Source organism: Erinaceus europaeus, chromosome 20, assembly GCF_950295315.1.
Source record: "Erinaceus europaeus chromosome 20, mEriEur2.1, whole genome shotgun sequence".
NCBI lineage: Eukaryota > Metazoa > Chordata > Mammalia > Eulipotyphla > Erinaceidae > Erinaceus > Erinaceus europaeus.
The window spans coordinates 8,322,419-8,348,498 of record NC_080181.1 but is presented as its reverse complement, the minus strand read 5'-3'; the positions used below and the strand labels follow the sequence as shown (position 1 = coordinate 8,348,498).

Below are 26,080 nucleotides of genomic sequence, written 5' to 3'. Positions count from 1 at the left end.
TAGAGACAGTCAAATTGAGAGGGGAGGGGAGATAGAAAGGGAGAGACACAGAGAGACGCCTGCACTCTTGCTCCATGACTCAAACAGCTTCCCCTGTAGGTGGAGATTGGAGGCTCAAACCCGGGTCCCTGAGCATTGTAACCTGTGTGCTCCACCAGTTGTGCCTTCACCCAGCTCCCCCTATTTTGTTTTCCTCCAAACTGCTTTACTGGAACAAATAGTGATTTACAAGACAATTGGGGGGTACTTGTGTACAGTTTCTTCTCTTCCAGTGAGACATTTCTTTTCATCCCTGTATTTATGTGAAAGGTACCTTAAATAATTTAGTAAAGTTCATATTTTGTAAGAATCTCGGTCAGAAATGTTGCTGGAATTTAGAGAAGTTAAGATGCTATTCTTGATAATCTCCTACTGCTTATCATTTGTAGCACAGCCAGCCCTTGCACTCCAGTCTTATTAGGTCCATTTGTATAAGGAAATCACACACTTTGCTAGGCAGCAAAATATGAAAGCATGCTATTGAAAATATGATGTGGGGAAAATAGCAGAAAAAGTCCAAGTGTGGTTTTCACACTTGTGCTTTAACCATGGTTTAAAAAATGAATTTCATGCCTGTAAATAATAGTTATGAGGCCCAATAAGCATAATATAATTTTTTAAGTTTCTTTATTGGGGAATTAATGTTTTACATTCGACAGTAAATATAATAGTTTGTACATGCATAACATTTCCCAATTTTCCATATAATAGTACAATCCCCTCTCGGTCCTCTGTCATCCTTTTTGGACCTGTGTTCTCCCCACCGACCCCAGAGTCTTTTACTTTGGTGCAATATGCCACATAATATAAATTTTTTGAAGGAGTGGTAATCAAGAGTGGTGTGTCTCATACCAGTGCTTCAGATCAGAGTAAGGTTTCAGTTTTGACAACCACTGAGTCTAGCCATACTGCAGATGAATACAAACAAAAGCTGACAGTCAGAAGCATTGAATTTGCCTTGTAATACATTTTCTTGGGTCTCGTGCCTATTGCTAATCTAAAAATGTATATGCTACTATAAAAAGATGGAAAGAAACCCTGTAGGTATATTTCTGTTTCTGTAGTACATCATCTTAGGAAAAATACATTCTAAGGAATCAGATAGCTAGAATGGCAGACTGTGGGTTCCTGAGGCTAAAAATACTTATGTCCACAGCTTCCAGAATGCAGAGAAAAAGTGGAGCCAGTCATTTGAATTATCAACACATACTCTCCCCCCCTTAATATGTGAAAACATCACCCACAAGTTTGTAGTTAGTTAAACAGTGCCCTCCAAGGGACCTGGTTGTGACACACCTGATTGAGTGCACATTTTACTATGCTCAGGGACCTGGGTTCAAGCCCCTGCTCCCCACCTGTATGGAGAGGTGCAGCTTCAAGAGCAGTGAAGCAGTGCTGCAGGTCTCTATCTCTTCCTCTCCCTCAGCTTCTTTCTGTTCTGTCAAATTAAAAAAACAAAAAACAACTGGGAGTGGTGGAGTCACCAAACAGGCATCGAGTCCCTGTGATGGACTATGTTAAATAAAGAAAAAGAAAAAGAGGGAGTCGGGCTGTAGCACAGCGGGTTAAGCGCAGGTGGCGCAAAGCACAAGGACCGGCGTAAGGATCCCGGTTCGAACCCCGGCTCCCCACCTGCAGGGGAGTCGCTTCACAGGCGGTGAAGCAGGTCTGCAGGTGTCTGTCTTTCTCTCCCCCTCTCTGTCTTCCCCTCCTCTCTCCATTTCTCTCTGTCCTATCTAACAATGACAACAACAATAATAACTACAACAATAAAACAACAAGGGCAACAAAAGGGAATAAATAAATAAAATAAAATATTAAAAGAAAAAGAGTGCCCTTCAATAGGATTATAGATTTTTCTCAAATTTTTCAAAGCAATATGACATTCAGAAACAGATGAACATAGAGATTCGGAGAAGCCCTTGGGAAGTCCTAACCCTCTCCACGGTCACTGTGCAACTAAACCTACTTGGAGCCACTGCCCTGGGAACCTTACTAACTCACAGTTGAGTCTAGAACCAGCTGATTAGCAGTATATGATCTTGGAAGCTAGTTAGGAATAAACCTCTCCTTTAAAAAAAGGAGGGGAGAGGGAGAAGGAGGAGAATGAGAAGAAAGAAAAGGTGCATCTCCAGCCCTTAGCTGGATCTATGCAGTCAGAATATGCCTTGTGGTAGCTCTCCCAGTGAGCTGTTCCATAGTGACTTTAGAGAGCCACTGCTATAGAGAGTCATGAAATCCTGTTGGAAGACTAGCTGTTGGACCAATTGACCCACAGTGGTGAGTGATAACTGATTGGTCCTTTGACATACCACACTAGCTGATTTCTCATCTGCAAACTCAGTGGGCAAGAGGAAAGTGCTGTCAGCAGTGCTATTTTTAGAGTTTTGGAATTGAGAATTCAGACTTGTATTTCACATAATCCATTGATCTGTTGCTCAACATTGCCTCAGAGGGGGGAGTAACAATAAAGTAGTGTTTATGTCTATTAGTATTTCACTCAAGGTACTCGATAGCATACTTAATGGAGATTGTTAAAGATATATCTCACTATAAGGGTGTGTTTATAAAGCTGTGGGCAGGGTGAAGAAAATAAGAGATGGTGATGCCCCCAGAAACTAGCAGTGTTGAGAACCTTTACTATTTCTTACTGTGATGGATCAGGGCAAGACTTGGTACACTGGGGAAATGCCCACTGCAAGAGCCCTTGCCTTAGCTAGGAGGGAATGATCACTGTCAAAATCATAGATCAGCATGGAGCAAACCAGAAGAGTAAACAGACTGCATTTTCTCTCCTCTCCGACTCTCACCTGCTGCTGGTCACTACCACTGGTCAAGCCCAACCAGAACCGAGTGCAAGGGAACAAACTGATTTTGTTATACAAGTCATCATACCTGGCCTCTGAGAATGAATGGCTTTGAAAGTTAGAAAGTGATTCTTGAGAGGTAATGGAAAATAGTCAGCACAACCATAAAGGATGATTAGGTTTTCTAAGTAGGATAACTGGCAATAAAGTAAAAATTAAACGCAAAGTGTCTTTGGTTAAGTGTTTTTATACTTAAGTATGCAACAAGTCTACAATAGTTAAGTATTCACACACACACAAATCTACATTAACATCAAGAGGACTTTATAAAACAGTGTTGAATGTGAGGCAGCAGGATAAGTGTTTCAAGGTATTTATATATTTTCTTGTGCTTTAAAAAGTTTCAGATGCAAAAGAATAATGTTAGAACCATGGGAAGTTGTGTAGTGGTAGAGCAGAAGACTTGAATGTATGGTATTCCAGGCTTCATGCTCAGTGGGATGAATGTTTTTAACAGAAATACTGCTTTTTTTTTGGGGGGGGATTTAAAACAGACAAGCTAATGTGGGTGGGGAGCCAAAAGAAGCCTTCTCGAGGTGTCAGATTTGCAGATTAGAGGCATGTTAGCCAGGGAGTAGAAATAGTAAGTCCAGAGCAAAGTGAAGGGCACAAGACTGAGGGAAGGCAGTGTGGAATATCAGCTAAAACATATGTGTTCTAAAGGTTGAGAGAGAGAAAGATATCACGCCTAACTTAGCACACTGGAAAATGTCCATTATAACTGAAAAAGAAAGCAAAGGAAATAGAGCTTTGATAACTAAAACCATGTGGAGCTGTGAAACATTTTAACTGATAAATCATTTGATCAAAGAAGACTTTTAAAAAATATTTATTATACTAGAGACAGGAAGTAGGGCAAGAGAGGAGGGGAGAAAAAGACACCTGCAGGGCCCGGCTGGTGGTGCACCTGGTTAAGTGCACATGTTACAATGCACAAGGACCTGGGTTCGAGTCCCTAGTCCCCACCTGCAGGGGGAAAGCTTTGCAAGTGGTGAAGTAGTGTTGCAGGTGTCTCTCTGTCTCTCTCCTCTATCACCCCTCTCCTCTTGATTTCTGATGGTCTCTAGCCAATAAGTAAAGATAATAAAAAAAATAAAAAAAGAGACACCTGCAGTACTGCTTCACCGCTTGTGTAGCTTTTCCCCTGCAGGTAGAGACCGGGGCTCAAACCCAGGTTCTTGTGCATAGTAACTTGTATGCTTTACCTGTTGCCCTACTACCTGGCCCTTTGAAGATGTTATGAATATAAAATGTTGGGCCTCATGAATAAAAAGCAAGGAAAAAAACCCAAGTCTTCTCAAATGGATCTTATAGTACTAAAAAGTTTTGCACGTAGATAAAATTTGGAAAGGTTTTTATCAAGAGAAAGTGTGCTAAGCTTGGAGAGAGAGACTTGAATGAGGCCGTGATGCCTTTGAGATAAGAGAGGCTGTTCTTGCTGTAGCCCTATTTGGGGAGTCCTGAGATTTCCAGACATGATGGGCCTAGACCTCAAATAAATCCCTCTCTTCATTGTTACTGGTCATCTCTATCTGAAACAACACAATAGACCCCTTTGTGGACTCCCCCTCCATAGACCTTACCCTCAACTTGGATCAACAATGGTAAAGAATGTTCCATCCTCTGAAGGGAGGCTGGACAGTATACTCTATGCTACAGCTGAGGAAGATGGGTCCTGATATTGGGGCACCTTGGAATGTTCCTACTCATGACCACAGAATGTGAGCTCAGATCTACAGGGTTGCAGAGGTCACATAGGCTTCTAAGCTAAATATGGGCCCCAGATCACATCAAATTGATGGGGTTTACAGTCAACAATATTTATACACCTTTCCCATATTTGGGAGCTACTCTTCCCTGATCCAGCTTTCTGGTCCTTTCTGGTTCGAGCCCCTGGCCCCCACCTGCAAGGGGAAAGCTTAACAAGTGGTGAAGCAGTGCTGCAGGTGTCTCTCTGTCTCTCTCTCCCTCTCTGTCACCTCCTTCCCTCTCAATTTCTGACTGTCTCTATCCAGCAAATAAATAAAGATAAAAAAAAAAAGGAAAATAGACTTCTCAGGAAGAGGAGAGTAGGAATGTGCTGGGGATGATCGAGTTAGCAAGGGAAGGGACTGCACTGCAGCAGTGACTTTTTTTTTTTTTTTGACATTTACCTGATTTCTCACCTTATCTTGCTTATTCAAAATTATTTCTCTTATTTTTCCAATATCTGTGCCACTTCATTGAGGGCATTTTTTTTAACCTGCATCTTATTTGTAAAAATATTTGGCCTCATCTTGTTCATTAAATCCAAGTAAAAATAAATAATGTTTTTATTTTAAAAAACTTAATCACTGTTTTTTATTTTATTTTGCTATTTTAAGTAGAGAACTGCTCCACTCTGGCTTATGGTATGATTGAATCTGGGCCCTCAAGAGCCTTATCCACGAAAGTCTTTTTGCATAACTCTATGCTACCTGTGCCCCAGTCTCACTTCAGTTGCTATTAATACTGTCTCAGTATATTTCATGATGCTATTTATCCCAATTTATTTGCATTTCCCAACTTTTCAAACACACACACACACACACACACACACACCTCTTTTTTGTTTGTTTGTTTGCCATCACAGTTATTTCTGGAATTCTGCTAGTATGATTCTACCATTCCTGGTGATTTTATTTTCTTTTTAATATAGAGGGTGAGATACAGGGAGAGAAGGTGAGAATAGGTATATCACAGCAATACCCCACTGCTTATGAAACTTACCCTGTGCAGATCGTCCAATATGAGGACTGGTGGCTCAGACCTGGGTCCCTAGGCTGGGAAAGTGTGCACTGCACCAGGTGAACTAACCCCCAATCTCTTTTTCTTTTTTTTCTACTTTAGACTACCCTGAATTCATGCTTCCTTGTTCAATTATAGAGTTTTTTAGAAATTTATTTTGTGTTATTTCATTTAAATAAAGTCTTATGTTCACTTAATAGCCTTTTTGAAATCATAACTTGTTGAGTGCTGCATTCTAGATTTAAGAATGGCAGTATGTCTCCACCTTTTAAAATACTATTTCTTTTGTTGTCTCTGGAGGTGGTGGTATCGGAGGTGCATTCTCACTTTGAGCTGAAATTTTTAGATGGAGAGACTGAGTTAGAGGGTGAGAGGGAATTATCACAGCAACAAAGCTTCCTCCGGTGGTGGAACTTAGACTCATATATGGGGAAAATCAAAATCCTATTTCATTTTCTCTGGCTTGTATTCTTGCCATTTGCTTTTTCTCTGCCATTTGTAGGTGATCTTTTCTCACTGGCTATTCTCATAATATCTGTCGATGTTAAGTGTTCTGCAGACTCCCTGCAACTGATTAGTTTTGGATTTTTTTCTTATTTATATGTCTTGATAGATGTTTGTACTTGAAACATGGGATATGTGGGATAATATTTTTCGAAATTAGTTCAGGAAGATCCCCAGTTATTAGTGATTAAAACACAGCCTTTCTTCCATTTTCTGTTTTATTTGTTTTTACCACAGCACTGCTTACCTCTGGTTTATGGTGGCATTGAGAATTTAATCTGGAACCTCAGAACCTCAGGCATAGGTCTTTTGCATATCCATATGCTGTCTCCCTTTCTTTCTCTCTTCTGTTTTCCTTCTCTCCCTCAGGTTCTCTGATTGAACTTGGGTTAGATCCCTCCACCCACTTTTTTTTTTTTTCCCCTCCAGGGTTATTGCTGGGGCTTGGTGCCTGCACTATGAATCCACTGCTCCTGGAGGCTTTTTTGGGGGTGGGGGAGATAGGATAGAGAAATTGAGAGGGGAGGGAAAGATAGGAAGAAAGAAAGACAGACACCCATAGACCGGCTTCACCTCTTTAAAGTGACTCCCCTGCAGGTGGGGAGACCGGGACTCTAACCAGGATCCTTCTGCAGGTCCTTGCGCTTCCTACTATGTGCACTTAACCTGCTTTGCTACTGTCCTGCCCCAATTTTCACATTCTTTACTACTCGATTTCTCTTCCCCCTTTTCCATCTTTTTACCTGTGTGTGACATTTTACTTGATTTCTAAGTCTAGATTACAGTTCTGTCTGCAGTTTCATTTTGTTTGTACTGAAGTCATAATAGTTTTCTTTGGTAGTTTGTTTTCTACTTTTCCAAAACTCTGTAATGTTTCCCAGTGTTAACTCTTCTGATAACACCTTTTCCTTATCTAAATGTTCTACATATATTTGATAGACTAACTCTGAGAATTCTTTAACAGATGTCCCTGAAGGTCTGAAACTATTCTTAACTTTTTAAAAATTTTATTTATAAAATGGAAATATTGACAAGACTATAGAATAAGAGGGGTACATTTCCACACATCTCCTACCACCAGAACTCTGTGTCTTGATAGCTTGATAGCTTTCCTATTCTTTATCCCTCTGGGAGCATAGACCCAGGGTCATTTTGGGGTGCAGAAGGTGGAAGGTCTGGCTTCTGCAATTACTTCCCTGCTGAACATGGGCATTGACAGGTCAATCCATACTCCCAGCCTGTCTCTCTCTTTCCTAATGGGGTGGGGCTTTGGGAAGGTGCATTGGTGGTGTCTGCCCAGGGAGGTCAGGTTGGCATCGTGGTATCATCTGGGACCTGGTGGCTGAAAAAGAGTTAAGAGATAAAGCAGAACAAATTGTTGACTAATTATGAACCTAAAGGCAAGAATATTGCAGATTTGGGTCTCCATTTTGGAAAAAGCTGGTAGGTCTATTTTGGATATATTCCAAAGGGCCATGACTTTACAAGTTTTTGCCTAAACCTGACATCTAATATGCAGGTGGACCCAAGTTATTGTTCTTTCTAATGAGAATTTCTGTGGTTAGTTTACATGTAAATTTTGTAACCATTGTTTATTTTGTGTTTGTCATTATTTTATCCCCAGGAAAATATTAGATTCTACATTGTGTACTACACAGGAGAGACTGTTAATGGATTTCATTAGGAATCCAGGAGATCTCGGCCCCATTTCAGCACATGCTAGGTCTCAGGTGTAACTCAAGAACCTCAGGTCCAGCTCTCTCCCCAGAACTAAATCTCCACACCAGAGTTCCAATATGCGCATGTTCTGCTCACACTATTCTATTTGACATTTGTATAGACAACTCACAGTTGAGATTTCAGCTCAGAATTTGAGCTTTTACTTTTACTTAGCCCACCTGGGGATTTCCAGAACCTATTTGAAACTTTATCTTATTAGAAGCTTTATTTTCTTCAGTGCCAGTGCCTTTTCTGTGCTTTCTAAGCATCTGAGTGATAGACTGTTTGCTGTCTATGGCAAAGTCACAGGCTGATATTGATAAGGCCGATTGGAGTACGTCAGAACAAATAACTAATGCAGCATCACATTTGTCCTCTTCTTAGTGGTTTCTACAATGTACGGTACTTTTTAAAATATTTATTTCCTTTTGTTGCCCTTGTTGTTTTTTATTGTTGTTATTACTGATGTCATCATTGTTGGATAGGACAGAGAAATGGAGAGAGGAGGGGAAGACAGAGGGGGAGAGAAAGACAGACACCTGCAGACCTGCTTCACCACTTGTGAAGAGACTCCCCTGCAGGTGGGGAGCTGGGGGCTTGAACTGGGATCCTTGCACTGGTCCTTGTGCTTCACACAATGTGTGTTTAACCCACTGTGCTACCTCCTGAACCCCTAGCTATCAATTCTTGACCTCTGCTTATTCAGCACTTACAAGGAAAGCAAAAACCGAAGACAAACATGTATTCTGGTTACTAAATTACCTGAATGTCAACTTCATTTAAATTGTCATTATTTTACTAGCAGTAGTAAGAAGTAGTTGATGTATCTACTTTATTCCAAACATGTCAGAAGTATATGCCAATGTAAATTTTGTAGTCTTCACTGCAGTCCTGGTGGTAGGGTCATTTCATATACATTATCTACCTTATCTTAAAGCTGGTCTGTTAAAATTGCTCTTATCCCAAGCTCAGAGGTTGCTGAGGTCTGGAAAGCCTTGTGATCTGCTTGTAGTTAATCAGCCAGCAAGGGGTGGAACTGGGCTATAAACTTAACATCATTTTTAGTTTTAGAGCTCTCGCTCCTCTCCTCAGTCCCTCTGTGTATGGAGAGAACACTGGGTCAGGCAGCCAGGTCCCAGTCAGGGCTCCCTCACTTACCAACTGTAGCACATCACTCAGCCTCACAGACCTTAGCTTCCCCTGACTGTCACCTCAGTTGTGTGCTCCGTATAGTCGGCAGTATCTGTGCAAACACTGGAAAGGTCCACATACTTTCCAACCCCAGGGATAATAAGAGAGATCACTGGGCCGTAAATAAACTACTTGTCAAGAATATCTGTTTTATAGATAAACTCAGTAAAGATTTGAAAGAATGTGTAACTCAACCCAGATAAGTTCACACATCTAAATGTCAGGAAATCTAGAATTCAGTTTTAGGTGTGACTTCCAAATCCTTCTTAAACACAACGTAATATTGCTATGATTATCTCCTAAGAATTTAATCTCCATGAGAACCTGAACTAGTCTTTGTTCAAGATACACAAAAACACAGGAATGTGAAGCTTACAGTTATGTGTATATGTACTTTTCAAGCAACTAAGTGGTAAATATTTCTACCCCAGGGGAAGTATTGATATCGCATTAGACTTCAATCAAATGAAGTTATGCTGAAACAAAGACAATTCCACAAGACTTAGTATATGTTACTTTGCTACTTAATATCTATTCCTGTCAGAAACAAATTGCTGCAGTTGGATTTTTCCCATTTATTATATAAGGAAAATAGTCACTGGTTAATAAAAAGCAGTAGAAGTGATTTGCTGTGTTTATTGGTATTTCTTTTTAAAGTTTTTCTCTGTGGTGTAGGAGATGTACAGACTTTTTTTTTTCTTCAGGCTGTGCTGATTCAGAGATTTCAAAAAAATCAAATGTCATGTTCAAACCTAGAAATATTTTTAAATGGCTATGAACACTTAGCACTTTTATTACATATAGCAAATAACATACGCTAATCAAACACTCAAAAGTGGAGGAGAAGGCAAAAATGAAAAAAAAATAAAAAACATTTGTAATCATAGATGAGGAACTTAATTCCTTGGAGAAAGCAAAAATAGAGACAGACAAACATAAAAGAATCAAAAAAAGGAAAAAGTGAGCAAATGGAGAGCAAAGAAGAAAACGAGGTGAAGATGTAAAATAACAGAAATATGAGGTGTGAGAGTGACATGGAACAAATAGAAATCTAAATTTACAAGCATCAATTTGGCTTGTACATCTTAAGAAGTTCCAAATTACTCATTTTTGATCTATGAGTTTTTACATTATGCATTTTTTCTTATCGCCCCTCTACAATTAATGATGCAACACATCAGCATTTGTGTGTGTGTGTGTGTGTGTGTGTGTGTGTGTGTGTGTTTGTCAATTTGGAAATACTTAAATAAAGTATATAAACATTAAAACGATATCCTTCAGTGGGGAATCCTAGCTCCTTTATTCTGTCTTCTTAGTTACACAGAATTGGTTCCTTCATAGTGTGGTATCTTTGACAAGGAGAATTTTTATTTACCTTCTTATTTATGTTGTCTTCTTTCTGTATTTGTGAACAGAGTAAAAATGAAAATAAATTATTTAGTGAACAAGTGAAAGTATTATGTTTAAAGGGATGGAATGCTCACTGGTAGTCAAAACTTTACAGAAAAAGAAGTGAATACTTCATAGAAGTATAGCATCAAATACATACTTAACTTTGTTTCAACAAAAGTACTAGAACTTGGCAAATGGTGTGAGGGGAGCAAATCACAGATGATAGACTAGTTATTTTGACAAAGGCATTTACTCTAATTCTGTTACTAGGAAGCTGGTTGAAAACTTTTTTTTTTCTTTTTAACTGATAAGTCAGTTTTATGTGACATTTGGGTATAGTTTCATTTTGAATACAGATGTTTTCCAGTTTAATTTCTCATTGATCTCACTTCCAATTTCATTGGTGTCTCAGAATATAGCCAACTAGGACAACAATGCATGCTTTATTTAGAACCATACAAGTTACAGTGAGTATAGATCAAATTCATATTTGGCTGTGAATGCAGAAAGGCAAAACATTTCTTGTTTTTTTTCTTAACTATTGATATATAATAAATGACTTTTTGTGAACCTGCACCATGAGGATCTCTGATCAGCATTCCATGTTAATTTTGCACAGGTCATGGAAGTCAAAGGACAAATGATCCACGTCCCAGAATCAAGTTCCATTCTGTTCTTGGGCTCTCCATGTGTGGACAAGTTGGATGAACTCATGGGGCGTGGACTGCATCTGTCAGACATCCCTATCCATGATGCCACCAGGGATGTCATTTTGGTTGGTGAACAGGCAAAGGCCCAGGATGGCTTGAAGAAAAGGATGGATAAACTAAAGGCAACATTAGAGAGAACTCATCAGGCCCTGGAGGAAGAGAAGAAGAAAACAGTGGATCTCCTCTACTCTATTTTCCCTGGTGATGTAGCCCAGCAGCTGTGGCAGGGACAGCAAGTGCAGGCCAGGAAGTTTGATGATGTCACCATGCTCTTCTCAGACATCGTGGGCTTCACAGCCATTTGTGCCCAGTGCACCCCCATGCAGGTGATCAGCATGCTGAATGAACTCTACACCAGATTCGACCACCAGTGTGGGTTTTTGGATATTTATAAGGTAAAGGACATGCTACTTATCTATATGTAGTTTTAAATACTCAATTCTACCAAATTACAAGGATAGTACAAGGGCGTATTATTTTTTTTCTAGTAAGTAATGACCATCTCTTATTTTAGAAATCTTTATAATACAGGTATTTATGTCTTAATTAATCTTGAGTAGTAGACACTATACTTTTTTTTTAAAAATTTTTTATTTAAGAAAGGATTAGTGAACAAAAGCATAAGGTAGGAGGGGTACAACTCCACACAATTCCCAACACCCAATCCCCATAACCCACCCCCTCCCATGGTAGCTTTCCTATTCTCTATACCTCTGGGATCATGGACCCAGGGTCGTTGAGGGTTGCAGAAGGTAGAAGGTCTGGCTTCTGTAATTGCTTCCCCGCTGAACATGGACGTTGACTGGTCGGTCCATACTCCCAGTCTGCCTCTCTCTTTCCCTAGTAGGGTGGGTCTCTGGGGAAGCTGAGCTCCAGGACACATTGGTGGGGTCTTCAGTCCAGGGAAGCCTGGCCGGCATCCTGGTGGCATCTGGAACCTGGTGATTGAAAAGAGAGTTAACATATGAAGCCAAACAATTTGTTGAGCAATCATGGATCCCAAGCTTGGAATAGTGGAGAGGAAGTGTTAGGGAGGTACTCACTGCAAACTCTAGTGTAGTCCTGCTTTCAGGTATATATTTTGCAGTAGTTTATGGATACGTGTGCACATAAGCTCTCTCTCACAGAAACTGGAGTATATCTAGGTTATGGGACTTTGTTAGAAAGTGAACTACCTGAGATGAAATTAGAGTGTACTATTAAAGGAAAGGTCTCACCCGAGTAATGAAGCTGAAGGGTTGTCATTCCACACGTGAAGTCTCTGGATACATTCTGAGGTGAAGCATGTTGAGGTAGCAATCGTTGCTTTGGTTAGGTTGTGATCGGCAGATGCAATGTTATTTGGTTTGGATTGGGAGATGCATACGGGAAAGTGGGCCCTATCCAAGGGTTCCAGGACTGGGGGAAGTAGGGGCTCTATAGTGAAGATGTGAGGTTCCTGCTGTCTTAGGGTTCAAAAAGACAATCAATAGTTAATATTATCATCACATTATTTGTTAATTGGGTTAACTTTGAAAAGTCCCTTTGTTATGGTTTGCTGGACAGTACCCAGTATCTTGTATATAGCTGTGCTATTGGAAGCTTCTAATCTACTTGGTCTAGGCTTTTGAGAGAGTCCGCATATCAAATACATAGCCTATATATTAAAGATTCAGTTTGTCTTTTGAGAAACTTTGAGACATACAATTGATTTCCCCCTCTCATATTAATTAGCTACTGCTTTATATGTCTACATTTTGCTAGGAGAGACACTATACTTTTAAAAATAATGTTTATTAGTGACTTAATAATTATTGACAAGATTATGGTATAAGAGGGCTATGATTCCAACCACCAGATTTCCATACCCCATCCACTCCATTGCTGCTTTGCATGGCCTTTTTTTTTTTTACTAGCTTTATAAAAGTTTGAAATAATTCCTTTTATGACAACGTAACACTACTTAGCTCTTACTTTGTTTATTGAAAATGTGGTAGGCATTCATCATTCTTTTTGAACATCCATCATTCTGTCAGGACACATTGATGGGGTTGTCTGCCCAGGGAAGTCAGGTTGGCATCTTGGTATCATCTGGAACCTGGTGGCTGAAAAAGAGTTAAGCTATAAAGCAGAACAAATTGTTGACTAATAGTGAACCTAAAGGCTGGGATGTTTCATTTTATTGACCTGTAATCCCACATATGAATGAAACCACCTAGTAGTAGTTTTTCATCTCTTGGCTTATTTTACTAGTTCTATCTGTGAGTGTATGAAATGGACTGTACCCATAGCAAAGCAGGCTCACTGTCCACATGAGTATGGACTGTACCCATAGCAAAGCAGGCTCACTGTCCACATGAGTTATTTTGCTGCCCTGCCAGGGCTAATTTTTAACTGGTATGCTCTGAGAACTTTGTATAACAAAAAAGTGGTTAGAGGACAGTTCTGACCTCTAAATGTAGAAGTTAAATGTAATTCAGAGCATGTAATCAAGCCTTACTGGCCATCTTGATGTTGTGCCAGGGTCCAGGGAGAGAAAGTTAAATGCATTTCTAGTAGGAATTGTGGGGATATGCACAGGACTTTTGGTGGTGTATGTGGCATAGAACTATCCCCTGTTATTTTATCATCTTGTAAACCACTGTTAAATCACTAATAAGAAAAAAGAAAAAATATATATAATAGCTGGGGGGGGAAGTGAAGCAGGCACAGGTGTGTGTATGTACGTACACACACACACACACACACACACACACGGATGACACATAGCATAATAAAGATAGAAATCTGTCTGGAATGTCGGTGTGTGTATAAGAGATTCAGACCCAGAAGTAGGGGAAGTAGAGGAAAAACAGTGAGAGCTCAGTCCAGAAACAGACTTTGCTTGTTGTTTGTTTTTGTTTGAGAGAACTTTTCCAAGGACTGAGTACGTGGTGAGGTGGAAATAGTTTTTCTCCTCTCCTTTTTAAAGACTGCTCTCTTTCTCTGCACATAAGATGTGCAGATAAGGGAATACTGGAGGAGGAAGTAGCTGAGGAAGCGATGAGCTAGTGCCCATGAGGAGAGGGAAGTACCATGAGCATCCCTGAATGTGGTATCCCAAAGGACTTTCCTGAATCTGGAGTTAGAGGTGGTGAATGTTCCTTCTGAAAGACCTCTCCCCCAGGTTTGGTGTGGATGCACTAGCCCTGGAGGAGCTGTCAGTCTAGGACACTACCAGTGAGTTAACTTAGGGGTGAGCTCACTAGGTCATAGTTTTCTTTGCAGCCAATGGCTGCTGGAAGAAATGTGATCATTAAAAAATACATAAAGTGAGATCTTCTACACCAGGGACTTTTTTTTTCCAATCTAAATATATGATCAGGACCAATTTCATCTGCTGGGACAAGAATAACCTGTAATCACCTTTACACCTGTTCCTAAGGCCACAGCATCCAGGGGAACTGGGACCATGTGAATGGGACTCAAGTCCAGAAGAGCACCCATAGGGCTACTTGGGACACACACACACACACACACACACACACACACACACACACACACACACACACACACCCCACCTTGTAGCAGTGCTTCACTATTTGTAAAGATTTATCCCTGCAAGTGAGAACCAAGCCCTTGTGCATGGTAATACCCGAACTTAACCAGCCACTGCCTGCTGCCCCAGATCCCATTATTTCTTTTCTTTTTAAAAAAGACTTTTACTATTTTTATTATCTTTTTTATTTATTGGATAGACACAGCTAGAATTGAGAGTGTTGGGGAAGAGAGGGAGAGAGAGAGAGACACCTGCAGCCCTGCTTCACTACTTGCAAAGCTTTCCCCCTGCAAGTGGCGGGTCCTTAAATATTGTAACATGTGTACTCAACCAGGTGCACACCACCTGGCCCCAATCATGTTATTTCTTACAGTTAGCCTGTCATCAAATATTGGGAGACAAGTGCTGTGAAGTCAATCCAGTGCACTTGAAACATTTTTACTACATATCCCTCAATATTATTTTGATTGTCTCATGGTAACTTTGCGCTTTCTAGTCCCGTGAGCTGCTCACTATACTCTTAGATTTATGTTCCACCACATATAATGCATGCAAATTTTTAACACTGTAGTGTTATAGCATGATAATGTAAAACCTGATCATTGTTAACCAGTGGAATGTTTTGGTAATTCTTGGTGTATTTATGAAGCATCTCAGATCATCTAGAGGCATTGTTTTCTACACAGATCCACACAACACAAAGTTTATGTAGTACTCATAAAATAAATGGTGAAAATAGGCAGATGATTAGAATGACTATTAAAATCATGGCAACATGGTTCATTAGATACCTTATATATTTGTTGAATTCACCAAATAGTTAGACAGATTAAGTGGCTGTATTTTAGGCAGTATGCTAAACATTGTGGATATAGAAATGAAAAATCCATGGTCCCAGCCTTAATGAACTCACGTTGCCACTGGGGATACTTGCTGGTAACATAATGGTCTATAGTGATCACGTGTGGTGAAAGCTGTAGTGCAGAGGTGTGGAGCGTGCTGCTGAAACAGGAAAAGAAGAGGAGTTCCAGTGGCACACTGCTCACACCCAGGACTTAACATGGCAGGGAAGGTTATCACTGCAGTCAACAGAGGGAGGTTAAAGGGCTGTGGAGATGAGGTGGTGCTTGCATTGTGCATCTCATACAGTATATTGTCACTTTAAACTACCAGAATGATTGTCTTATCACTATGTCGTCTTTGTATAGTGAAGGAACAATCCCTTGAAAATAGATTGAACCTTACTTTTACTTTGGGGGTTATAATGTCAACGAAAGATATTAACTATTTAGCAAAAGCAGTGGCAATTCATATGAATGCTGACAGTTGAATTAACAATTTCTAGAAGATTCTAGTAGTGCTTGCTTATTCATCAACTAGGATAATGGGTGGTTTTATGTGCATCAGTCTCTTATCTCTGAAATAGAACAAATACTAGTTTCTTCCATTTAGGCTATCTGATGAGCAAATGAAGTCATGCATATAAATTGGTTGTTACAATGATATCAAGTAGGGATTCAGGAAATTGTAGACATTGTGATTATTAAGAGGAAGTAAATAGAGATTTGACAGCAGATTGCAGATGTCAAAAAATGTGGCATAACAGGAAAGGTGGACAGTGTTGGGAGACATGACTTTCCAGAAAAGGTCTGCTTGAAGATTTGAAGGACATGAGAAGTTGGCTTTACAGAATGTGACGATTTGGGTAATTTCCAGGGGAATTACTAAAAAATTTTGTTTTAATGGGGGGGGGGTAATTATTTACTATTCTTGCTCCTTGGTCGTTGATGGTCATAAAGTAGATGAACAAGCTCTGGAGTGAGATGTTAGTGTTCCACTGTGACTGTGTGCAAACTTCTGTGATTACACTCAGTTGTCTAATTACTTAATTTATTGGTGTTTTGCTGGCATGCTTTTCATCAACATTCGTGATTGCAAATAACTGATGATTTCTCCCCTGGATCATTATCATATATTTGCATTTGATGTATCTAATTGCTGCAGGTGGAGACAATAGGTGATGCCTACTGTGTTGCTGCAGGACTACACAGAAAAAGCCTCTGCCATGCCAAGCCCATAGCTCTGATGGCCCTGAAGATGATGGAGCTGTCAGAGGAGGTGCTGACACCTGATGGAAGGCCAATTCAGGTAACCCTTTCAGCTATCTAGTTTGCACAGTAATGTAACTGAAGTTGAAGAGGCAAAAAATTTCCTTCTGAATTTTACTTACTGTATTTTGGGTAATCAAATTGGGTAATCAAAGAGGGCTAGGGATAATTCAAGACTGGTCAGAGATCTAGGAAGAGAATGAACAGACCATGGTCCAAAATGGGAAAGAGGATGAAAGGTAAGTTGCCTCAACAAAAAAGAACTAGAGCAGGGACAAAACTTAGGGTGCAGAAAGATATCAGACCTAGTCAGACAGGTGATGGTGAGTCGGTCTGAGAGAGAATTCTAAAAACGAAATAGAGTCAAGAAAACAAGGAGCTGCATGGCTGCCTAAGTGTAGTGGGCAGATGTTTATTATAAAGCTTCAGCTGGGTTCCTTCTGCAATCTTCAGTGTGGCAGAGTGTTATGGTTGGAGCCCAATCTCTGAGGAACCATAAAAATGGTGGAAAATCAAGTTTCTGGTGTCATGTACTCTCCTTAGCTCCCTGTAATCTGGTACTGACCTCTGGGACTAGGTGAACTCACCTACTTGTTTTACTGCCAGAATCCAGTGAGTCTCTAAAGTGTTGTATTATGAAACTTTATACACCAGAAACCACACATTTGAAAAAGTAATCTTGAATTTAAGGCAATCCTTTAAGCAACTGTGGGTTTTAAAAAACTAAGGGGGCCAGCGGGAGAGGAGCAGCAGAATGTGAGTTCACCTCTAATTCTGGCTTTATGCTGAAGTAGAGGTCTGGGGTAGCTGCTGACTTAAATCACATTCACAGCAGCCACCTCACTTGCCACCAAAATGCTATCTTCTCTCCAACATAGGACACCGGACACTTAGACCCCTTTCAGCCCATTCAGATTTTTCCAGATAGATTACATCTCAACAAAGTTTCACTCTCTCCTTTTTTTCTTCATAAGTTTCACCTGTGATTGAGAGCATTTGATTTTCACTCCTTTTTTCTCGTTTACTTCATTTTTCTTGATGCCCTCCAGCTTCATCTATGTTGTAGACAAAGACCTTTTTTTGTACTGAGTTGTATTCCATTGTGCATGCACACATACAAGAACTTGTTTAATTACTCATCAATTGTTGGACAGTTGGGTTGTTTCTAAATCTTGGCTGTTTCAGAATGCACTGCATCTATGACATGTGTACATAGATCTCTTTAGGTAAGTATTCCTGTGTTCTTGGATAGGTGAGGAATTACCAGAACCAATGGTGAACTTCATTTAAGTGCAGACTCATTAGCTTTAGTAGCAGGCAACACATTCCTCCTTGGAGGAAGTCAGCTTGAATTTCATCCTGAAAGACTTTCCATAGATAGAGGTCTGGAAAATGATGACTAAACAAACAAACAAAAAGCCAGTGGGGCTGGGAAGTGGGACAGCTGATGGAGAGTGCACATATCACCATCTAGGAGAAACCTGGGTTCAAATCCCCACTCCGAGTTACAGAGGGGAAGCGTCAACAGTGGTGGAGCAGTGCTGCTAACGTCTCCACTTCTATCTGTCTGTCTGTCTCTCTTAGTTTCACCCTTTATGGGAAAAATTATCAGGAATGGGAGAGTCATGTAGTCATTGAGCCCCAGCAGTTGCTTGGTGGCAATATAAATTGATTAAATTTTTAAAAAAGCAACAACTCTTTGGGAGGTGAGAGGGTAGGGACACAGAATTTTGGTGGTGGATGTAGAGTGGAACTACACACTGTAATCTTAGAATCTTGTAACATACTATTAATAACAAATAAAATTTAAAAAGAACATCATCAGAAAATTCCACATCTAACAGAAGAAAACATAGTACCATGGGTAAGAAGTAGGAGAAACAGTAAGTGAGCAGGATATAGCAGAGTTTTGTCATATTTCAGACAGAATCAAAAATGAGTGTTTAGTATAACTTAGAAATGAAATTGAAACTTAAAAATAAAAGTGAGTCAAAGACTGGTTTGTAAAAGAACCTGAGTTCTTATAAGCATTCAACATACTACTTTATTTATTTTTTCCTTCTCTCTCATTTATAAAAAGGAAACACTGACAAAACCATAGGATAAGAGAACTACAGCTCCACACAGTTCCCACCACCAGAACTCCGCATCCCATCCCCTCCCCCGATACCTTTCCTATTCTTTAATCCTCTGGGAGTATGGACCCAAGGTCATTGTGGGATGCAGAAGGTCTGGCTTCTGTAATTGCTTCCCCGCTGAACATGGGCATTAACTGGTAGATCCATACTCCTAGCCTGCCTCTCTCCATGGGGGTGGGGTTCTGGGGAACTGGAGCTCCAGGACTTTAAAAAAGGAACTCAGATGTGTTTAAAAGCAGACCTGGCACAGCTGAATTAGAAATCCACATACACTGAAAGTCAGAATGGCTTCCATGACGGTAGTCAAGCTTTGAGCTCAAAACCCAAGAACGTCAGTGTAGAATATGTGGGGACGTGCTGGGGAGGATGGCCAGGTGCTAAGACATGTTCCTAACGCTCCACGTGGGGAGAGTTCACGGATATAAAGGAACATTGCTTCATGGAGCTAAAAGACATGAATCGGTTTTCAGACACAGTAATCGTATCTCAGTCATAGAGAGGGCCAGGAGGTAGCTCACCTGGTAGAGCAGACTTTTCCATATGCAAAGACGGGTTCAAGTCCCTGACCACTGTATGGGAGCACCTTTGTGGGAAAAGCTTCACAAGTATGGATCAGTGATGTGACATCTCTCTCCTCCCCCCGTCTCCTTCACCTGCTACCTAAAAAAAAGAATGAAAGGATATGTTGAGAGCTGTGGGTTGTGCAGCTGTGGAGCCCCTGTGAAAACCCTGGTAGCTCAGAGATTAAAAATAAATAAGGGCAGGTTCGAAAAATGATGTGCTGACGATCAGTTGGGAGAGGGTGAATTGTTTAACATGTCATTTAGGGACAACTGATCAGCTTCATTTTTTCCTGTTGCTGTTGGCTCTAAATATGTGTGATACTACTTCTCCAAGGCCAAATTTTCATTCTATTCTATCAGTAGATAGAGGGGAGAGACAGACATGGGGAGAGACCACATTACTGCTCTACCATCCATGGAGTTTCCCCTGGTGCTCCCCTATGAGATGAGATGTCATCCTAGGGCCTCACACATGGTAAATAAAGCCCATGTGTTGGGTGAAAATAAAGTTGTATATCTGCTTCATAAGTCTGACCATAAATCAATTCCAGATGGAGTTAATAGGAAAGGTCATATTAAAATTGTGAATTTATTGGCAGGGGTAGATAGCATAATGGTTATGCAAACAGATTGCCAAGCCTGAGGCTCCAAAGTCCCAGGTTCAATCCCCTGCCCCACCATAAGCCAGAGCTGATAAGTGCTCTGGTGAAAATAAATAAATAAAATTGTGAATTTATAATTAGGGATTTTAAGTTAGAGTGAGAAATTATAAATGATTCAGGTAAAAAAAATGTCAAGGGAAAAAAAGGGGCGGGAAAAAAATGTCAAGTTGCTAACTGGTATAATGTATAGGGAAAGTGAAATGAGAATTCAAGTACAGAATTAATCTACTTTATGACAGTTCTTCAGTCAGTGTTTATATTTTAGAGCTTTAAAATGTACATAAAGGGTTTTCTAATGATTACCACCAGAAGGGAGAAAATAAGAAAGCATGGAACATCACAAAATAGAGATCTAGTTTGAATCCCCTTCACAAGTATGCATCAGTGACGTGGCATCCCCTCAGGATGTAATTACTAAGTGAATCAAGAACATGAATGATACACTTTTTTCCCTTTTTTTTAAAGTTACATTTATTTATAAAATAAAAATAGTAAATATTGACAAAACCATAGGATAAGAGGGGTAAGTACAATTCCACACATTTTCTACCAACAGAGTTCCATATCCCACCTCCTTCATTAGAAGTTTTCCTGTTTTTTTTTTAACCTTCTGGGAGCATGAAGCCAGGATCATTATGGGGTGCAGAAAGTGGAAGGTCTGGCTTCTGTAATTGCTTCCCCGCTGAACATGGCATTGGCAGGTTAATCTATACTCCCAGTTTATCTCCATCTTTCCCTAGTGGGGCAGGGCTCTGGAGAGATGGGGCTCCAGGGTATATTGGTGAAGTCATCTGCCTGGGGAAGTCAGGTTGGCATCATGGTAGCATCTGCAACTTGGTGTCTGAAAAAGCATTAAGACATAAAGAACAAATTGTTTAATAATATGGAACCTAAAAGCAATAATATAGCAGATGAGATTTGGGGGTCTCCAATTTGAAAAAAGTTAGGTCTACTTTAGGTATATTCTTTCTTTCTTTTTTTTTTATTTATAAAAAGGAAACATTGGCAAAACCACAGGATAAGAGGGCTACAACTCCACACAATTCCCATCACCAAAACTCTGTATCCCATCCCTTCCTCTGATAGCTGTCCTATTCTTTAACCCTCTGGGAGTATGGACCCAAGGTCATTGTGGGATGCAGAAGGTGGAAGGTCTGGCTTCTGTAATTGCTTCCCCCGTGATGGGTGTTGACAGGTCGATCCATACTCCCAGCCTGCCTCTCTCTTTCCTCAGTGGGATGGGGCTCTGGGGAATCGAAGCTCCAGGACACACTGGTGGGGTTGTCTGTCCAAGGAAGTCTGGTCAACATCATGCTAGCATGTAGAACCTGGTGACTGAAAAGAGAGTTAACATACAAAGCCAAACAAACTGTTGACCAATCATGGATCTAAAGGCTGGAATAGTGCAAATGAAGAGTTAGGGGGGTCCTCCATTTTGTAGATAGCTAGTAGACATATTTTAGTTATATTCCAAAGGGCCTGTGGCTATACTAGTTTTCTTTTTTTTCCTCCCTGAGCCTGAAATCTGATATGCGGGAGGATCAAGTTATTGTCTGAGGAGGTGATGTCATGGCTGGGAAAAGGAACAGAAAGCTGGATCAGGGAAGAGAGTAGCTCCCTAATATTGGAAAGGGGCACAAATATTGTTGACTGTAAACCCCATCAATTTGATGTGATCTGGGGCCCATATTCAGCTTAGGAACCCATGTGACCTCTGCATCTCTGTAGATCTGAGCTCACATTCTGTGGTCATGAGTAGGAACATTCCAAGCTGCCCTAATATCAGGACCCATCTTCTTCAGGTGTAGCATAGAGTATGTTGTCCATCCACCTTTTGGAGGATGGAACATTCTCTACTGTTGTTGATCCAAGTTGAGGGCAAGATCCTATGGAGGGCTCACAAAGGGGTCCATTTTGTTGTTTCTGATAGAGATGACCGGTAACAATGGAGAGAGGGATTTATTCAAGGTCTAGGCCCGTTATGTCTGTTTGGGAATCTCAGGACTCCCCAAATAGGGCACCAGCTGATGGGATGGCCTGATAGTGACTAAAGAGTCATCATTAAAGTATGCCAGTCTCTTGCCCTTATTCAGCTTTTGTAGTCCTTACTTTGATAAGGACTTTGGAGTAAGTGAGAGAACTGTAATAGGATGTAGGTGAGGAGGGTATGTATTTAAGTCTAATTAGATACTATTTCATTAGGAACTTTATACTGACTCACTGAAGACTATTGTGTACTTTTGCTTTCAGGTATATATTTTGCCTTAATTTATGGATACCTATGCTCTATCTCACAGGACCTGGTCTATATCTAGGTTTTGGGGCTTTGTTAGGAAGTGAACCTCCTGGAATGGAATTAGAGAGTACTATGAAAGGAAAGGTCTTACCCGAGTAATGAGGGTAAAGGGTTGACATTGCATACTGATGTCTCCGGACACAGTCTGAAGTGAAGCATGCTGAGGTGGTATTCATTGCATTGACTAGGTTGGGATCGGCAGATGCAATATCATTTGGTATGAATTGAGAGAAGTATGCAGGAAAGTGAACCCCACCCTAGAGGTACCAGGACTGGAGGAATATAGGCTCTATCGAGGAAGTGGGAGGTTCCTGCTGTTTTAGGATTAAGAAGACACTAGATAGTTATTGGGTTAATTTTGATATATCCCTTTGTTAGGATTTGCTGTATCATATACAACATCACCATAATTTATGTCCTTTGACATTATTTGTATATAGTTGTGCCACCGGTTGCTTCTGTTCTCCCTGATCTAACCTTTTAAGAGAGTCAATATAGGGAGTCGGACAGTAGCACAGCAGGTTAAGTGCATGTGGCACAAAGCACAAGGATGGGTGTAAAGATCCCTGTTTCCCATCTGCAGGTGATAATTGAGCTCCCAGCTTCCCATCTGCAGGTGAGTCACTTCACAAGAGAGTCAACATATCAAAGACTTGGCCTATATATTAAAAAGACTCAGTCGGGAGTCGGGCTGTAGCTCAGCAGGTTAAGTTCAGGTGGTGTAAAGTGCAAGGACCGGCATAAGGATCCCGGTTCAAGGCCACAGCTCCCCACCTGCAGGGAATCACTTCACAACTGGTGAAGCATGTTTGCAGATGTCTGTCTTTCTCTCCCCCTCTCTGTCTCCTCTCCTCTTTCCATTTCTCTCTGTCCTATCCAACCACAAGGGCAAAAGGGAATAAATAAATAAATAAATATTTAAAAAATTAAAAAATAAAAAGACTGTGCTTTAAAAAGTTTGAGACATTCAATCAGTTTTGTTCCTCTTATTAATTAGTGATTTCTATGACTACGAATTAATAGGAGTGTACATAGACACTATTCCCACCACCAAAAGACTGTGTCCCATCCCACCCTCCACGCCCCCTACCCTATGAAGCCGAACATCCACTCTCACCCTCACCCCAGGGTTTTTACTTTGGTGCCCTTCTTCTTCCTCTTCCTCTTCTTCTTCTCCTTCTCCTTCTCCTTCTCCTCCTCCTTCTCCTCCTTCTCCTCCTTCTCCTCCTTCTCCTTCTTCTCCTTCTTCTCCTTCTTCTCCTTCTCCTTCTTCTCCTTCTTCTCCTCCTTCTCCTCCTTCTTCTTCTCCTTCTTCCTTCTTCTTCCTTCTTCTTCCTTCTTCTTCCTTCTTCTCCTTCCTCCTTCCTCCTCCTTCCTCCTTCCTCCTCCTTCCTCCTTCCTTCTCCTTCCTCCTCCTTCCTCCTTCCTTCTCCTTCCTCCTCCTTCCTCCTCCTTCCTCCTCCTCTTCTGTTTGCCCTTCTTCCATAGCCAGTCAAATCCATCTTTTAGTTTCCCTTTCTTTTCTTCTTTCTCAGCTTCTGTTTATGAGTAGGATCATCCCATACTCATCTTTATCTTTCTGACTTAGCTTACTTAACATAATTCTTTCTAGCTCCATCCAAGATGGGTCAGAGAAGGTGGGTTTATTGTTCTTAATAGTTGCGTAGTATTCCGTTGTGTATATATACAACACAGCTTTCTCAGCCACTCATCTGATGTTGGGCACCTGGGTTTTCCTTGTAAGTGCTGAATAAGCAGAGGTCAAGAATCAATAGCTAAGGGTTCAGGAGGTAGCGCAGCGGGTTAAACACACATTGCTTCCAGGTTTTAGCTATTACGAATTATGCTGCTATGAACATAAGTGTACATATAACTTTTTGGTTGGGTGTTATGGAGTCCTTGGGGTATATCCCCAGGAGAGGAATTACTGGGTCATATGGAAAGTCCATGTCTAACCTTGTGAGAGTTCTCCAGACTGCTCTCCACAGAGATTCCCGCCAGCAGTGTAGAAGGGTTCCTCTGTCCCCACAGCCTCTCCAGCATTTGTTGCTGCTGTCCTTTTTGATGTATGCTAATCTCACAGGGTTGAGTTGGTATCTCAATATTGTCTTTATTTGCATTTCTCTGACAATCAGTGACCTGGAGCAAGTTTTCATGTGTTTGTTAGCCTTTTGGATCTCTTCTGTAGTGAATATTCTGTTCATATCCTCTGTCCATTTTCGAATGGGGTCATTTGCTTTTTTGTTAAGTTTGCTGAGCTTTTTGTATATTTTGGTGATTAGTCTCTTGTCTGATGTATGGCATGTGAAGATTGTCTCCCATTCTGTGAGGTGTCTCCTTGTTTGTATGATAGTTTCTTTGGCTGTGCAGAAGCTTTTCAATTTGATGTAGTCCCATTGGTTTGTTTCTGCTTTCGTCTTCCTTGCCATTGGGTTTATATCACCAAAGATGTCCTTGAGGTTTAGGTGGGAAAGTGTTCCACCAATGTTTTCATCTAAGTATTTGATAGTTTCTGGTCTAACATCCAGGTTCTTGGTCCCTCTGGAGTTGAGTTTTTTTCTGGTGACATAAAGTGGTTCAGTTTCATTCTTCTGCCTGTTTCAACCCAGTTTTCCCAGCACCATTTATTGAAGAGATCCTCCTTCCTTCATTTAATGATTTGGGCCCCCTTATCAAAGATTAGATGTCCATAGGTGTGGGGGTTTAGTTCTGGTCTTTCAATTCTGTTCCACTGCTCTGTGTGCCATTTTTGTTCCAGTACCATGCTGTTTTGATGATGGCCTTATAATATAGTTTGAGATCTGGGAATGTGATGCCTCCATTTCTGTTTCTTTTCCTCAGGATTGTTTTGACAATTCTAGGTGTTTCGTGGTTCCAGATAAATGACTGTAGTGTTTGTTCTCTTCTCTTAAAGAAGCTTGATGGAACTTTGATGGGTATTGCGTTAAATTTGTATGTGGCTCTGGGGAGAATATTCATTTTGATGATATTTATTCTTCTAATCCATGAGCATGGGATGTCTTTCCATCTCTTGGTATCAGTTTCTATTTCCTTGAATAGTGACTCATAGTTTTCAGTATACAAGTCTTTCACTTCTTTGGTCAGGTTTATTTCTAGGAATTTTATTGATTTTGCTGCAACAGTGAATGGGAGTGATTTTTGGATGTTTCCTTCTTGGGATTTAGTTTTTTGCATAAAAAAATGCCACTGATTTTTGTACATTTATTTTGTAGCCTGACACCTTGCTGTATTGCCTAATAACTTCCAGGATTCTTTTGGTTTTTCTATGTATACTATCATATCATCTGTGAGAGCTTGACTTCTTCCCTTCCAATCTGTATTCCTTTGATTTCTTTCTCTTGTCTGATTGCTATGGCAAGAACTTCCAATACTATGTTGAAGAGTAATGGTGATAATGGACAGCCCTGTCTAGTTCCCAATCTAGGGGGAATGTTTTCAGCTTTTGTCCATTGAGTATGATGTTGGCTGTAGGTTTGCTATATATGGACTTCACTATCTTGAGGAATTTCCCATCTATTCCCATTTTTTTTGTAGTGTTTTGAGCATGAATGGGTGTTGTATTTTGTTAAAGGCTTTCTCTGCATCTA

At 40.5% G+C, this 26,080-nt stretch overlaps 1 protein-coding gene across 1 annotated transcript in view; it reads left to right on the top strand.

Moving 5' to 3' along the window:
- Nucleotides 1-26,080, top strand: part of GUCY1A2 (guanylate cyclase 1 soluble subunit alpha 2) — a 204,435-nt gene that overhangs the window by 125,046 nt on the left and 53,309 nt on the right. Inside the window, exons 5-6 of the mRNA XM_007520679.3 lie at nucleotides 11,098-11,583; nucleotides 16,710-16,853. Coding sequence (XP_007520741.2) covers nucleotides 11,098-11,583; nucleotides 16,710-16,853 — 630 coding nt within the window. The remainder of the gene's footprint in view (nucleotides 1-11,097; nucleotides 11,584-16,709; nucleotides 16,854-26,080) is intronic.